This window comes from Mus musculus, chromosome 7 (assembly GCF_000001635.26).
Source record: "Mus musculus strain C57BL/6J chromosome 7, GRCm38.p6 C57BL/6J".
Taxonomy (NCBI): domain Eukaryota; kingdom Metazoa; phylum Chordata; class Mammalia; order Rodentia; family Muridae; genus Mus; species Mus musculus.
Genome location: NC_000073.6, coordinates 7,549,842 through 7,568,390, shown reverse-complemented (window position 1 = coordinate 7,568,390; position 18,549 = coordinate 7,549,842). Strand labels below are relative to the sequence as shown.

General features: G+C 34.9%; 1 protein-coding gene across 1 annotated transcript; it reads left to right on the top strand.

Annotated features, from left to right (window-relative positions):
• Positions 1–1,604: 1,604 nt before the first annotated feature.
• Positions 1,605–17,424, top strand: Vmn2r33 (vomeronasal 2, receptor 33). Its single transcript, NM_001105065.2, has 6 exons — positions 1,605–1,801; positions 4,477–4,768; positions 6,470–7,282; positions 8,469–8,696; positions 14,222–14,345; positions 16,493–17,424. The coding sequence occupies exons 1-6, from the start codon at positions 1,605–1,607 to the stop codon at positions 17,422–17,424; spliced, it is 2,586 nt and encodes an 861-aa protein (NP_001098535.2).
• The last annotated feature ends 1,125 nt before the right edge of the window (positions 17,425–18,549 follow it).

Below are 18,549 nucleotides of genomic sequence, written 5' to 3'. Positions count from 1 at the left end.
TTGAAGGGAGAGGAAGGTGAATTGAACTGAAGAATGAGTCACAGGCAAGATAGGCAACAGACATGGGCCATGGAGGTGCAGATACCAGCAAAGTACATGCTATATTTGTGTCAATGTGTGACAATGAAACAATCAATAATGCATGGTAATTTACAGGAAATAATAATTATTAAACAAAAAAATTAACAAAATTTAACTACTGAAAATTTCATTGGCAAACTTGAAAAACAAATTTCCTCTGTATTCTTATGAAAGACGGCTCCATTATCATTCCTCTAGATAAAAAGTCTCTGCACTCTCAATTTACCAGACATTCAGCAGTCATACACAGGAAAAACAGTGACTTTTACATAATGCAGAAATATACAATGCAAAACACTAAACTTGTTTGTGTTATTCAAACATAAAATGGAGCATATCATCACCCAAACTGATGAACTGCCTATATATACTCTGCCTGTTTCCAGTCAAAGTCCAATGAAACAGGTTCATGAGTGTACAATATTCAGTAAATTCTCAGATTGTCACTGTTGATTCTAGACTGCAACCAAATATACATGTGTAGAGAGAATGTATAGGAAAAATTTACACATTGAAACACAGAGCTCTTTTACAGTCACTATTTGTTTCTAAGATATTTAATAGCTATTTGTAAATAAGATTCTTTCACAGCCACTACCTCAATGTAAAATGATAAAAAACAATGTAGGAAAAAATATAATATAGAATAGATGCGTCAGCCTAGGATATTAAGTTGAAAAAAATGAGCACGTGGGAGGGAGATAATGGTTTGGAACTCAAATATTAGCGTGATTTTTTTCATGACTAACTATTTTTTGGAAAATAGAGTGACTTTTTATTTTATTCGAAATAAAGAACAAAGCATGGCATATTTTATGGGTCTTGTTGAGCCTTTAAAACTCAATCTTTACCTTGTAAATTAATGGTGGATATGTGAAGAAATGTATGATTTCAGATAGACCTGAATTACCTATACTTGGGATTTGATCTGTTTATATATTCTCAAGATAATGGAAGCACAGGTCTTGTTTATATATTTCTGTCACTTAGTGACATAGTCCACACTCTACATGATCTGTGGATCTCAGTGACTGTAAACATGAGTCGGCCTCAGCATGACTTGGACTGTGTAATAAAGTGTCCTGTGTGTCCTCAGTAGCTCCAGTTTTGCTATTACTGGATGTCTCACTGTGAATAATGTGATACAATCCACTGACAGCATTTCTAACTGTGTTCACATAATCAGATTGTTGAAACTTTCCAGGGACCAAATTTAAACACAGGGGCTTCCTTCCACAGATTCACAAACATGAATGATATCATGGAGACTGAGAATGAATTATCCTCCTAAGTATTTACCTACATGTGTTTATTAAATGGGCTGTGGACACCAGATGCAGAGCCCCAGGTAAGAAAGTATTTAAGTTTCTTCAGGGCTCAGGAGAAACCTAAAAATAAAATGAGTCATGAATATGCAATAAACCTCACCTTTGCACAAAGAAATAAATGCAAGGAGAAATTTGATGTACTGATATGCATGGCTCATCACAATCCACACTGCCCAGATTTAACACAGGAAAAATATGTTCACTTTGATGGGAGTCTTCTTCTTCCTTAACATTCCACTTTTCATGGCCAACTTTATTGATCCCAGGTGCTTTTGGAGAATAAATTTGAATGAAATTCAGGATGAATATTTGGGATTAACTTGTGCTTTCATCCTGGCAGCAGTTCAGAAACCTATTGAGAAAGATTATTTCAACAAGACTCTGAATTTCCTGTAAGTAAATTTGAGTTTCAAATTGAAATGACAACTTCAGTACTTCTTGAGTGCTCCGAGGATATTAGTCAAATTCTTTAGTCTTCTGTCCTGTTGCTAAGTCTGAACACCAAGAACCAACCTTAATTCCTTTACATTTTCAATCCTATTTTCTCCTTTTATTCATATCCAGTGGAGGTTTGGTTTTCTTTCAGGTGGCTTCTGATTTAAAGGTTGGAAGCTTAGGAATAAAGGAATATCTACATTGATCCTTAACATAAAGCCTGCCTTTTGACACTTTATATTGCACTCTAGACAGTAATGGCTTATTGACATTGATCCTGTAATATTGCATTATGTTTTATCCCAAGTCCGTGTAAATAAATGCTCATGAACTGTGCTGAAAGTCCTTCCATAAGTGTGTTGCTCCTAGACCATATGCTGAGTTGGTTCCAGTAATATTCGTGGCACATATAGTTGTTAAAAACTTTACATACATACAAACTTACTTTCTCAAAGTCATTGTGTGTGGTCACTTATTGACTTCTAAAGCTTCATCAGATTTAGAAAGAGATCTTTACATTCAGAAATTTCTATTTCATATGAATACTTGGATGGAGTTTTTTGTATGTATATGAGCAAGGAATAGTTATCTCAATGGGGGTCAAGACAGGAAAGTGTTTTAAAAGATAAAATCCAAAAGCACTGTGGCTTTGTACTTCACACTATTTATGTACAATCACTGGCTTTTATGTTTTGCAAAGTTCAATTGGGCACTCTCTCTTTAGAATAAACCATACTTGGAACATATGGAATCCAATGATGTGATTACATTCTTTGAATAGGCAGGCTATCAGTAACAGTGGTGACTGCTTATGTCCCTTCTCACTGTCAGGGGTGACAATTGTATTGTGGGATAGTTGGAATGTTTGAGAGCAGTAACGCAGGAGCTTTGTATTAGGTTTTAGGTTATGTTTTGTTTTGTTTTGTTTTTTGTTTTTGTTTTTTGGGGTTTTTTTGTCATTAAGAGAAATATCTTCTCTATTCATGTCTCAGTTGGCTAATTTCTGGCCCTTTTAAAAATTTTAAATCTTGTGAAACTTCTTTCAATAATTTTAGTAAATATTAGTACACATGTTCCCAATGTGGTTCAATACCCATTTTTGTGGATTGCTGATCATTGTTTTAAAACACAGCCCTTTAGACTACTAGGCTACACAAACAGCTTAAGTAACTGATGTTTCCTAAAGTTTATTTGTAGGAAATAGTTTGACAATTGTACAACATCTACTTTCAAATTCCGTTTCTATATTAGTAAAACTTTAATTGAGATTGTGTGTGTGTGTGTGTGTGTGTGTGTGTGTGTGTGTGTGTGTGTAGTAATAAAGAATATTCGAAAATGAACCATTGTATTGGTTATAGAATGAAAACACAATAGTTGTATAATTTGTAGTGAAAACCTAATTGTATTTACTTCATTTCAATCATTAAATATGTAGGTGCATATTTAGTGTTTATTCATAAGATTGTATGAAATGACACGGATAAAACAGGTTGCGTTTTTCTCTACATAAACGTAAATGATCTCAATATGGTATTATTCCATTCCCATTGCCTAGTGGCCCACTTTTTATTTTTACAAAAAAATATGAACATATTCTATAAATTTACACCAAAATCTCTTCTGTTTTATAAGTATATAATACTGGCATATACAAATATCACTGCAATTTCCTTATTTTCCTAGTTCTCAATACGATGCTAGTATTGTTTTATTGTACCTGGAAAGTTTGCCAAAGATATTTCCTATAAATTAATTTATAATGAATGAAGTACCCAGAGTGAATATATCACATTCCTTTGTAAAAAGAAATTAGGAGCAAGATACATTGGTGGTAGGACAACCCCTTAAACTCTGCACTAAATACCTGGCACTACTACATACTTGTGCATTTGAATTTAGGATAGTCTACAGGAAAGTATCTTATAAAACATTTGCATGTATTGCAATCTTATAACCTAAATAATACTTGCTCAAATACATACAAACGTAAACATTGACATGTATCAGTTACCAAATTCATGTTTGATATTTGAATTTATTTAAAAATAAATCTTTCTAAAAGATATTCTTTGAATAAAAGATTGAAAAAATAACAAGATGAGGATAGATATGAGGGGGCATGTCAAGAATTTTGACCACTAATTATAAGTGATTATAAGTACAAGAATCAAATGTTGCTGGAGAGAGACCATTATGCATTGATAAATCATGTTATTACTGCCTTAACAAGTTCAGTTAATTTCACAAGAAAATATGAACTCAGTGGCTCTAATAACAAGTTTTTTATATTGCTCAATAATTTCAAAATGAAGACATGATCAGAATTACTGTTTTGTCAATATCTGTGATTTTCTCTTTACCTTCTGATCAAGCACTCAAAAGAAGAGATGGGAATGTTCTCTGTGGATGAGGTCAATACCATATCTTATTTATGAGAGAAATGCTGTCATGAACTTTAAAAGAGGTTACTATTTTCCAGGTTCTCATGTCAATTCAATCTCACAACAAAAACCATTTGTTCCCTTCTTTAGATGTCAGATGCAGAAACTTCCAGTATACCATAGTGCTTTTCTTGAGTACAAATAATCATGTATAATCATCTGGCCATAATAAACACTGTACTCTTTTACAGAAAAACGACTAAAAACCACAAATACGCTTTGGCATTGGCCTTTGCAATGGATGAAATCAACAGGAATCCTGATCTTTTACCAAATATGTCTTTGATTATAAGATACACTTTGGGCCGTTGTGATGGGAAAACTGTAATACCTACACCATATTTATTTCATAAAAAAAACCAAAGCCCTATCCCTAATTATTTCTGTAATGAAGAGACTATGTGTTCATTTCTTCTTACAGGACCCAATTGGGGTGTATCTATAAGTTTCTGGAAGTACCTGGACAGCTTCTTATCTCCACGTGTGAGTTTTCATGGGACAGAAATTCTTAACATCATGTCTCTTTGGGAGAATTTGATAGCTATTAAGAAAGTTAATGGATGTGGTTGGACTTATGCTTATGTCAATCTAGGTTGTTCCAGGATACTTACTATTCAGAAAAATGATAGGCTTTCAAATAGGGACTACCACCAGAAGTTGACAGATACCTTCATGGAGGAATAGAGAAGGCCATGTAGAATTAAGTCGGGCATGGTGGAAGAGAGAATCTTACAGCCTTGACTGACTGTCAGTCAGAGAGTTTCATTATATATACCAAGCTCAGCAAGAAAAGATTTGTTCGTGCTGTTCCAAAACATAGAGCATATTATTTCTGTCCCCAGATAGGAGTTATCTTCATCTTGGTCACAGTTTTACATTATCATTGGTAAACTGAAATAACAGCATTATTATTTACAGTCATGGTAGTTATATAAATTTAGTCATCAGTGATAAACTGTGAGGTTTTAGAAATAAATTTTAACAACATTTCTCTATAACCCAGCTTTTAAATATCTGGGGTATTTTTTTTTTTTTTTTGCAAAGGCATGAAATACCATCCTTAGCCTGACTACTCATGACATTTTAGCAACGAGAAAGGATGAAAAACTCCAATCCAGTATGTGGAGTTCGCCATTTGACTACCTGTGAGTGTATAACTAACTATTTAGAGTCAGAATTTAAATTGGCATTAGATCTCTGGAAAAGAATTCAGGCCCATAGTGTTATAGACATATTAAGTCCTTTTCTTTAATAATATAATAATTCTATATCTCTGTGAAATTTATTGCTATGTCTCATATAGTTTTTTTTATATTCTGTTATTTCTATGTCATAAGATACAAGATTAGAACTTCATAAGTGAACTTTTCTAAGAAAGAGGGGTTATGAGAATTTGATACATCATTCTTTCATATTTTTCTACACTATAATTTATCTATCATTATAAGACACTTTGGATGTATGAGATAACTTCATCCAATCTAACTTTATTTCTGTATATTTTTATCAAGAGGTACAACTTATAGTCCGATTTATTTTGCCCTTTAATTACCTGGGTATGACTTTTTCTAATCTGCTTTGCTGGTAACACTTTTAGGCTGCCAAATCTTGTTTAAATTTTTAGATTTATATTTGATCTTATTATCTGTCTCATGAAGAGGCACAGAGGCAGACATTGACAGAATATTTCAGAAACTTAGTCTAAATAGGAGATCTCTGGCGTTTTTATGTGAGTCAAAACCTCTAGTGTACGATATTACCTTCAAGTAGGGCAATATAGGAATATCTCTTCGAAATGCTAAATCAGTATTATGTACAGGACTCTCCTGCTCAATCGTAGAAGGAATTCTGGATTATAGCATAAAGACCTTCTTTAAAAAATATTAATCAAATACCCCAAATTGTAAAAGTATCAAAATCCCTTCAAACATTGGAAACATGGATATCAAGATTAAAACTGAAAGACAGAAAGGCAGATATTATAACATGCAAATATATTTTGTTACTTCTTGTCAAACAGCTATGCTTGCTGTTCCCATTAGAAGTGGATCTGCCAGGATTCCATGTTTGCACATTTGAATTAGAGATGAGAGTATAAGTCACAGGTAATCAACAGTTTGCAGGTAAGTATGCTTACAAGTGTTTTCAAGAACACTACACCTCATGCTGCTCTCTGTGTTGTAGATCCTTCAGCTTACCTATGGGCCTTTCAGTTCCATCTTCAGTGATGATGAACAATATCCCTATCTCTATCAGATGGCCCCAAAGGACACATCTCTAGCATTGGCAATGGTCTCCTTCATACTTTACTTCAACTGGAACTGGATTGGCCTTGTCATCCCAGATGACGATCAAGGAAACCAATTTCTTTTAGAGTTGAAAAAACAGAGGGAAAACAAGGAAATTTGCTTTGCCTTTGTGAAAATGATCTCTGTTGATGACATTTCATTTGAACACAAAACTGAAATGTACTACAAACAAATTGTGATGTCATCCTCAAATGTTATCATCATTTATGAGGAAACAATCGATTTCATTGATTTGATCTTCAGAATGTGGGAACCTCCAGTTTTACAGAGAATATGGATCACCACAAAACAATGGAATTTCCCTACCAGTAAGAGAGATATAACTCATGGCACATTCTATGGATCACTTACTTTTCTACCCCACCATGGTGGGATTTCTGGCTTTAAAGATTTTGTACAGACATGGTTCCATCTCAGAAGCAAAGATTTATATCTAGTAATGCCAGAGTGGAAATACTTTAAATATGAATCCTCAGCATCTAAGTGTAAAATACTGAAGAACAATTCATCTGATGCCTCATTTGATTGGCTAATGGAACAGAAGTTTGACATGGCCTTTAGTGAGAGTAGTCATAACATATATAATGCTGTGCATGCCATAGCCCATGCACTCCATGAGATGAATTTGCAGCAGGTTGATAATCAGGCAATAGACAATGGGAAAGGAGCCAGTTCTCACTGCTTGAAGGTAAAGTTTCTTCTATTGGACAAGGTTTGATGTCTTCAATTGCATAGCTGTTTAGAGTATTTCAGATGCCCAGACTTAAAGAAATAGGAAATGTTTTCCAAAATAATAAGTTTCTGAACATTTTTCCTTAAAGAAAGGCAGTCTAGAGATTGTTATGAATGTGAATGGAAAAAGAATTCATAGACTAGCAATGAAAATGGGTGGTTTTATACAGAGCATGTGAATATCCATTAGCATACCCCTTCCAATATTGAATATAAACTATCCTTACTCATTAATTTTCTCCATGGTTAGAAGATGAGTTTTTATTTATATTTGTCAGTTATATGGAAATCATTTAAGGTGTGGTCTCCAGTGATTCTACCAAGAGTGTAGGCTCTGGAGATCATTCTGGGTTTCTGGGAGTAACTAAACAAGAAATAGTGTTGGTATTCAGTTCTGTCTGTAGAAAAGTGTTTATATGTGTGAATGTATGTTTCTCACTGTGTATATGTCTACTTTCTACTCTTTCTGTGTATCTGTGTTTATACTTGTGATACTTTCAACATACATGTTTATCTCTATATGAAAATGGAAGTAAGCGATAATTTTTTCTATGTAGGAATTTCTTTCTATAAGTGTGTTTGTTTATATATGTGCATATGTTTCTTTGTGGTTTTGTCAGAGTAGTTTTCTTTGTGTACATTGTGTGTATTTTGTGAGTGTTTATAAGTACTTATACGGATTTGTACCTGCTTTGCTGTGTATGAGTCTGCCTATTTCTTTGCACTTGGCATGGACTTTGCCTGCCATTTTGTATTTAGGTTTGAGTATAAATTTCTCTATGTGTCAATATCATTCATGGCTGGTGCTTATATATTTATGCCTCTCCCAGTGTTTTTATGTCAACGTGCGTGTGTGTATGTGTGTGTGTGTGTGTGTGTGTGTGTGTGTGTGTGTGTGTGTGTGTATGTGTGTGTTGCATAGCTGTGTTTGGTTCTGCTTTTTTCTGTGTTTGGTATTCTTGACTGAGAGAATTGAAATTCTTGTAATATTATGATAATTTCATTTATCCAATTGCTTTGTTGTGATTTCCCTCTTTCTGTCTTTCTTTCTTTAAATGTAGTTGCCTTTGCTATAAAATCAGAATGCATTTTATGACTTGAAAGTATTTTAAATACATAATAGTACAATGCTTGTATTTTAGGTAAACTCCTTTCTAAGAAAGATCCACTTCACTAATCCTCTTGGGAACAAAGTGATTATGAAACAAAGAGTAATAATGCAGGAAGAATATGACATTTTCCATTTTGGGAATCTCTCACAACACCTTGGGATTAAGGTGAAGTTAGGAAAGTTCAGCCCATATTTTTCACATGGTCGAAACTTTCACTTATATGTAGACATGCTTGAGGTTGCCACAGGAAGTAGAAAGGTGGGTGTTTACTAACTTACTGGTTTGTTATACACAGCAATAAACAGTGTCAAGTGGATTCATGGCAACATATTGAAATGAACAATTATGTCACATCAGAAACCAATTTTCTAGTCTCCTGTATATTTTTTTATCTTTGACAATTTTACCAATTTGAAGATTTCAAACATGCATAAAATATACCATTGTTATATCAGAACCATTATCTGACATTTAATAAATAAAAAAAAAACTGTTCTTCACCACTGTTTGATATACTTTCCTTTAAATTGAACATATTTTTCTCCATATAATTGCTCTTTGCTCTTTAGACAATGTAATCTCCTCTCTTAATGAAACCTCTGGAACAGATATTCATATGATAGAGTCTAATGTTAAAGTTATGAAATAACAAGAGTCATAAGAGTTAACCCTTTTCATTGTATCCAAAAATGTTTACAATATAATAAAAGGACACTTACCACATTCACTAATGAACACAACTATGGAAATTCATATTTAAAGAAACATCACTTTCTAATAAATTTGAAGAATCCATTCATGCTTTTATGTAAGATGAAGGTCAAGGGAGCCTATAAACAGCACTAGAACAACAGACAAAGAAATGGCTATTAACGCACCTCAAACACAGCAAATACAGTAACCAGACAAAAGCAACAAATAATTTTCCATTATGATAGAACACTTTTCTTAAAATTCTCTAAATTAAATCAAGGACAACAAGGCTGGTTTATTTTTTGAGACATTCCTAATTTGCCTACCAAGGGTAGGAAGACACATTCATATACAAGAGGAAAACTTTTCTTTATTAAAAAATGGAGGAAAACATTATAATGTTTAATAATAGAGAAAAAGGTAATTCAGGAACAATACATTTGATAGATATGTATGGAATAATACTTGACAAAAACACGTAACAAAAGAACACAACACACAACAGAAAGATCATTCTCTGAAAACAGAGAATTTTTTTGTAATTGTGATTGTTTTATTTTTGGACAATCACTTGTTATCCTCACATAATGTATCCTAATTACAATTTACCTCCCTTCTATTGGGATGTGACCAACTGTCAGTTTTGCTGGCAAATATATCATAGTTAATATTCCGATTTCCTTCCCAGCTGCCTTTTCCATCAGATCCACTTTCTGTCACTCATTAGAAAATGACAGGATTCTATAGGAGAATACTAAAATAAAACGAGATTAAACAAAAACTAAGCCATCATAATGGGACAAAATTTGCATATCACATTATGGTAACTAGTCATATGAAATGGTGCTAGGTGAAAAGACCAGGAAATCCTACCTCATAGCTTATATGAATAGGAGTGAGTGAAGCATGAGTTAGTGATAGACAATGGAGTGATATTTATTCCCGGTTTAGTACTAAGAATACTTTATTTTTGAAACTATAATTGAAATTGTAAATTCTATAATCAGAACATATGGAATTATTGATGCCAATTATTTGTTTCATATTTGCATGTGAATAAGCATAATAAGATTCTCCTAAAAACTATTAATGTCAAACTGCAAAAGGAATTCCTTGGACAAAATCAAGTTATATGTCAATGGGAATTCTACATAAAAACCCTGAAATAGACTGTCCTTTTCAAAGCCAGCCAAAACACAAAAATCTGGTAGTCAAACACTGTTGGTATCTTCTTTTATCACTGATTAACCATAACATAATTTCCAAATACAAAGAACAGTAGGAAATTTTTGTGACTCACAAATGCTCTGTTCCTCGAGCTGGAATTTAATCTTATGTAAACTGAATGTCCTCAGGCCTTGGGAGCATAAGACTTGTAATACAATCACATTGACATTTGATCCCAAATGAGACCAACTCATTGCTTCCACTTGACTATTCCATCTATTGTAGACAGGATTTTTTAACATTTCTGGGATGAGACCAATTCTCTATTTTGCTTGCTAAAATATTAGAGCTAATATTCCTCAAAAACTGCTGATATCCCTGGATTGCTCATTCTTTTTCCTACTTTGGATTTTTGTCAACTTCCTATCATTCACTCAGAAAATAATTATTTTTGGAGTTGTGCTTCTTATAACATAGTTAGGAAGCACTACTTGACCATAAATGAGAGTTATATACCCCTCATATTTGTCCATGTCGCACACTGCATGGACATATAAGCATCATTTATTGCAGTATACTTTAACATTTTATGTGGAGAAACAGTAAGTAAATAACAAGTTTATACATAGAGAAATTTATTATTTTTACCTATTGCCTGATGTATAGTAGCGCTTTGAAAAAAATTGCAATTATATTCCTAACATTCAACTGGTATACTTTTTAAAGGAGGCTATAGACAAAACCAAACCTAGTTTTATTATCAGGGCTAATTTTCAAGTTGGATATCCTAACTCTTTCTTTATTTCTCACATTTAAAACATCATTGCATGACCTACTACAGGCAATGTAGGAATGGGGAATTATCTTTTGACATCATTCTTTCTCCAGACATTCTGAGCTCTTATTCTGAGCTTTCTCTACCTGAAGCATCGCAAAGTTTTTATCAGGTCGTCTTAAGTGGTGCTTTATGCTTGAGTTTTACTTCCCTATTGGACTTTTTCCCTTCAAGGTCACATTATAGTAGAGTGGTTCTCTAAAGAATGGTGATCTTGAGTTTTGTTACAAACTTCTATATTAATTGTCAGCAAATGAATACATTAAGATTCATGTTTAAATAAGAAAGTTATAAAAATTAGTATTTTATAGCTCTATTCATGATGTAAAATTAGGTTAACAATTTTCAATAAGCATGACAATAGTCTGAATATAATACTATAGACTAACATATCTATAAGAACATATAAACTGATTATCATTTGGCTCTTAAAAAACATTGATGCCTTTGTTTTGTTTTGGTTTTTTTTTGGTTTTTGTTTTGGGGTTTTGTTTTTTTTTTTTTTTTTTTTTTTTTTTTGAGACAGGGTTTCATTGTATAGTCCTGGCTGACCAGGAATTCACTCTGTAGATCATGCTGGCTGTAAACAATGAAATCGGCCTGCCTCTCCTTCCCAAATGCTTCAATTAAAGACATGAACCATCACTGACCAGCTGCCTTTAGCTTAATAAAAGTATGACATGTAAAGCCTTACTAATTAAAACTGCTTTTATATTACAGTTGTTTATTATATTATTAGGGTTTAAGATTGAAATATACTCCCATTTTATGGTGATTTTGTATTTGTGGGTTTTTTCAATTTTATAAATTGGAGATTTCATTTGTTCACACTTCAAATTTTGTACCCTTTCACTGTTTCCCTTCTGCAAATCCACTATGCCATCCCCCCTTTACCCTGCTTCTATGAGGGAGCTCCCCTACCCACATACCCACTCTTGCTTCAGCACCCAAGCATTCATCTACACTGGGGAATCAAGCCTTCACAGGACCAAGGGACTCCCCTCCCATTGATGACAGATAGAGAGCTTCAACTACTTCAGTCCTTCCCCTAACACCTTCATTGGAGTCCCTGTGTTCAGTCCAATGGTTGACTGTGAACATCCACATCTGTATTGGTCAGGATCTGGCAAAGCCTCCTAGGAGACAGCTGTATCAGTCTCCTTTCCACAAGCACTTCTTGCCATCCACAATAGTGTCTGGGTTTGGTATCTGCATTTGTGATGGATCTTCAGGTGGGGCAGGCTGTGTGTGGCCTTTAATTCAGTCTCTGATCTTCTCTTTGTCCCATTATTTCCAATAGATAGGAACAATTCTGAGTTAAAATTTTGTAGGTGTGTGGGTGGTCCTATCCCTCAACTGGGAGCCATGCCTAACCTCTGGCTATTGTCTCGACAGATTCTCCTTCCCGATTCTGGGATATTTCAGCTAATATCATCGCTGTACGTCCTGGGATGCTCTTGATTTCCTGGCATCTGGGACTTTCTTTTTGCTAAAAAACAGTTCCCTGTCCCTAGTTGCCACACACCTCTGTTCAATTTCCTGACCTCTGTACAGATCTTCCACATTCTCTCATACCTGATTCTTCTCATATTTTTCCCTTCCCACTATTCTCTTCCTCCAGGGAGATTTTATTCCAGGGATGCAAGTATAGTTCAATATCTGTACATCCATTAAGAGTAGTACACCACAAAATGTGGAATTAAATTATTTTACAAAAACCTTCAGAAATGGCTCTTAACCAAGTCCAACATTCATTTAGAGATAAAAAAACAAAAATAGTGATAGAACAGAAGGAACACTTATTGATATAAGAACACTTTCTTTCACAAAATTATTGACAATATGATAATACATGAAGAGAATGTTATTATCCATGAAAATCAGAAATAATATCAGGTTGTTTTTGTGGTTCATGTTTTATCCAAGCACTTTAGAGCATAGATCTGGAAATCTCTGTCTGTTTCTTGCCAGTCTGTCCTATATTGTGAGTATGAAAAAAGCCATGTGTGATATGGAAACACTACCTTAAAATAAATTAACATAAAGTACAAACATATGCCCACATTCCTTACTCTAACTCAAAATAGTCTTTCAAATATTACAAAGGGTTAACATACATTTAAAGAAAATGTTGGGAGAAAAGAGAAAATGTGTTTTCATCGTCATTGGTAATGTAAGTGTACTTCATGGTAAGATCCTGTTTCAACAAAACCAAAAACATAGAAAGAATGCTTCAAATCTTCAATTAAACTTATACAATCTAATTTCTATCTGGATTTTTCCAGCATTTGAAGCCACTGTAGAGCATTTTGACATCATGGAACACTCCATATTCAAAGTCAGTACACATTAACATATCATTTCCAACCATATTAAACCAGTGTCTGCATAGTCCACTGTTTTTTATATACAGTTTTTCATGCTTTGCGATAGTAATTTATTTGATGCCATATTTGTTATCTGTGACTTAAGGACAAGTTTTTCCTGTTTCAAATTTTTTCAAATACTAACATGCTTCTCTGTTGCTTTAATCAAACTTTGATAATAAGCATAGTGAGAAGGAAGGTGTGATTTGAGATATGGCTTATAGTCCTAGAAAGACAAGTGTGGATATCTGGAAACGGGAACTAAAGAATAGATCTTAAAAGAAGACTACTTACTGGCCTAACTGCCCAAATTGAGATGGGCACTCCTATATCAATTACCAAATAAGAAAATGCTTCAAAGATATGAGGATAGGCTAGTGTTGGCTGAGAGAATATCTCAGTTAAGTTCCCTCTGTCTGTTCAGAGCACTTAGTACTAAGATGAACATAATTAACTAAAAAACAACAGGTTGCTACTTCTGTAGATTTTACACACAGCTCAAAAATCAGCTGTTTTTCCTGAATTACTAGACACTCAGAAACTATACAACATTTCTTCAATGCATTTCCAATATTCATATCTGGCCATTAAATAATGGACTTAGGGAAATGTCAATCAGATAGTGTGCAAAAAAGGAGCTTATTGAAATCTTAAAGTACTAATATAAAACATAAAAGAAATATATAAGACTCATTATCAGTATATGTCTAATTTTTTCTCAGATGCCATCCTCTGTGTGCAGTGCAGAAGGTAGTCCTGGATTCAGAAGATTGTGGAAGGAGGGAATGGCAGCCTGCTGTTTTATTTGCAGCCCCTGCCCTGAAAATGAAATTTCTAATGAGACAAGTGAGTTTTTGCTGCTCTGATAAATACTACAAATATGGATTTCTCTTGGTCCACACTGGGATGATGAAGTCAACTCAAAGGAAACTGCAGATATAAAATATATTAGTTATCAAATTTACTAGTTGTAGATATAAAATACTTAACAAAATCTTGCAAAAACAAACAAACATATCTTATGCCTTAACCCTCCTATTGACTTATTGCAAATTTATGGAAGATTATATTGCACAAAGAAATAATTAGAAAATATAACTGCAATTTGCAGGAACACTGCACAAGACTTTCCAAATAAATTATCTATTGTAAAACTACATTTATATTAGATTTTAGTCACAATAGGAGCCCATGAAGAACTGAATATAATATCTAATCTACTGGATTAGCTCATGAGACTGCTAGATGCAAAATCTATTTTCTCTGTAAGATTAATATATAAGACAAAAAAAATTGCAAATATATGAGAAAATGCTAAGGATGCATTATTAAGAGGGCCATGAAGGATCTTTTAGTACAAAGTATCTACAGAGATAATGTTTTCCTTCAGTGCTAAAATTAGTGCATCTCATGAACAATAACCAGAACTTTTGATTAATTATTGCCAGATGAGAAAACTTCTTAAAGCTTATTTCATTAACATTTCCTGCTATTCAAACATAAGCATTATATTTCCTCTCTATTCAAACTTCTTCATTTGACTTGTTACAGGAATCACTTAAATTCAATAATGCAAGTGCTACTTTGGCATGAGCACACACATATCAATATTTACACATACACACAGCCAATCTGTTTAATTTAGTGTTGTTTCTATGTCAAGGAGTTTGAGCTTGTGAATTCTTGAGTAGCTATTATACTTGTCCAAGTAGAGGACAGAGTCTCAATGTGTCACAGGGAATAAATTTATAAAATAGTCAGTGATCTCAGAAAACAGTGAGTGTAGGGTTTTGAAGTTCTAAAATAGACCCGACCACATTGTGGTTTATGAATGTATCTTCTCTGAATTAAATAATCTACTTGATATCAAAATAGAAACAAAAAATGGCTTAGGAAATTTTTGCTTTCTGATAACATTATTTTTTATTTTTTACATTTCGTATTCTATTCCCCAAGCCCCCATACCCCATCCAATATGTCACATTCCACACCTCTTCCCCACCCCAACTCTCGACATGTTGATCCCCCTATCCTCCAACTCACCTGACCTCTAAACTCCCTGTGGCCTCCAGGCTTTTGAGTGTTAGGTGCATCATTTTGGTATGATCACAGACATGGAAGTCCTCTACTGTATATGAATTGAGGGACCCATATCAGCTGGTGTATGCTGTCTGTTTGATGCTCCAGTGTCTGAGAGATCTCTGCAGTCCAGATTAATTGAGACAGCTGGTCTTTCTGCAAGGTCGCCTTTCCCCTCAGCTACTTTCAGCCTTCCCTAATCCAGGGGATAGTTGCTTCTCTCCATTATTTGGTTGCAAATAACTGTATTTAGGAGGGCAGTCATGACAGATCCTTTTTGTGAGTGCTCCATAGCCTCTGTAAAATGTGAGGCCATAGGACCTCCTCTTGACCTAGATCCCACTTTGGTCCTGTAATTGGACCTTCTTTTCCTGAGGCTCCTATCCATTTCATCCTTGCATTCAGACAGGAACAATTATGGGCTGGAGATGTGACTATGGGATGGGAACCCCATCACTCACTTGATGTCCTGTCTTCCTGCTGGAGGTGGGCTCTGTATGTTCCCTCTATCTATTGTAGTACATTTCATCTAGGGTCTCTGACCTCGCAAGTCTCTGGTGCATTTTAGTGGGTCCATGCACCCTCCTATTACCTGAGGTTACCTGTTTATATTCTTTATGCTGGTACTCAGAGATTTGTTCCCCTGTCACGCCCACACTCCACAAACCCCTTTCTAATAACATCATAAATGATACAAAACGTTAACTAGACAAAGAAAAAATTGCTTGGTTTTATTTCCGTTAAATCTTTATGGACATTATGGATTGAAAGCAATGCTCAGCAGCAATATCCTTCACATTACATTCTCAGCATCAAAGGCAGCATTTCAAGGCTTCTCTCATTACCCTTACTTGAAATACCTTGTCAATAAAATTTCTAAATCAGACCTAACTAAGCTTTCCTTTGGAAATCAGATATGGATCAATGTGTGAATTGTCCAGAATACCAATATGCCAATACAGAACAGAACAAATGTATTCAGAAAGGTGTCACCTTCCTAAGCTATGAAGACCCTTTGGGGATGGCACTTGCCTTAATGGCCTTCTGTTTCTCTGCATTCACAGCTGTGGTACTTTGTGTCTTTGTGAAGCATCATGACACTCCTATTGTGAAGGCCAATAACAGAATCCTCAGCTACATATTATTGATATCACTCATGTCCTGTTTTCTGTGCTCTTTTTTCTTCATTGGTCATCCTAACAGAGCCACCTGTGTCTTACAACAAATCACATTTGGAATTGTGTTCACTGTGGCTGTTTCCACAGTTCTGGCCAAAACAGTCACTGTGGTTCTTGCTTTCAAAGTCACAGACCCAGGGAGAAGATTGAGAAACTTCCTGGTATCAGGGACACCCAACTACATTATTCCCATATGTTCCCTACTCCAATGTGTTCTGTGTGCTATCTGGCTAGAAGTTTCTCCTCCCTTTGTTGATATTGATGAACACTCTCAGCATGGCCACATCATCATTGTGTGCAACAAGGGCTCAGTTACTGCATTCTACTGTGTCCTTGGATACTTGGCCTGCCTGGCACTGGGAAGCTTCAGTTTGGCTTTCTTGGCCAAGAATCTGCCTGACACATTCAATGAAGCCAAGTTCTTGACCTTCAGCATGCTAGTGTTTTTCAGTGTCTGGGTCACCTTCCTCCCTGTCTACCATAGCACCAAGGGCAAGGTCATGGTTGCTGTGGAGATCTTCTCCATCTTGGCATCCAGTGCAGGAATGCTTGGATGTATTTTTGCACCCAAGATTTATATCATTTTAATGAGACCAGACAGAAATTCTACCCAAAAGATCAAAGTTAGAAATTCTACTCAAAAGATCAAAGAAAAATCATATTTCTGAACGAATAATTCAGGAATTGTGTCCAATGTAAAGTTGGTACATACCCACCAAATATTGGGTTATAGTGAATGTGTCTAGTTTTACAATCACTCTCACTGGTTGCTCTAGTGATGTCATTAAGTATCATATCTACTGAACTTCTGTGTAGAGTCCACAAAACTTGCACTCATTCACTTGCTTCATTTCCTCTCACAGAACTAATCTTTCTAATTATTACAATTTTATTCATCATTTTGCTTTCATGGAGATTTCCCCATGTTAACTTCCAAAAAAAAATGTTGATAAGGCAGTTGAATCCATCATTTTGTATAGAAAAATGAGATCCAAGACACACAGGGTTACACATGGAAACCATCTACCAAATCATATAAACAATTAGAAACACAGACTAACTAAATAATCAACAAAGATGAAATCAGAATACATTTTCTGATTTCCAGTAGGAGCACACACATAACAAAATACTGCCGATTTTTTCAGCTGTTCTTCAAGCTATTGGCCAATAGTCTAAAGAGGAAATGTTCCTTTTCTGCTGTCAAATACAAATATATTATATCCAACAATGGACATCAGCCAGGGGCCCCTGTGGATGAATTGGGAATAGTTGCAAGAAGGAGAGGAGGAGGGCAACCCATAGAAACACCAGCAGTCTCAACAAACCCGGACAAACAAGATCTCTCAGACATTGAACCTCTAACCAGAGATCATACACTAGCTGATGTGAAGCCCCCAACAAATATGCAGCATAAGGCTGCCTGGTCTAGCATCAGTGGGAGAGACACACCTAACCCCAGAGAGACTTAAATCCCCAGGGATTGGGAAGGGCTGGGCGTAGGGGATGTAAGGATATCATCTTGGAAATATGGGAGGAGATGTTAGATGAGAAAGAGTCAGGAGAGCAGATCAGGAGGGAGATAACTACTAGACTGTTAAAAAAAGATTAAATAATAAGAAATAAAAAATGAAATAAAATAAGTTTGTAGATATGTCAACATGCTATTCATATTGTAGTTATGGAAGGGATAGGGAAAACTACTGACATTTGCATGAACCTAATTCCTTTCAGAGTTTTCCCTCTGTGTGCAGTTCTGAGTGAGGTCCTGGACTCAGAAAATTCTGGAAAAC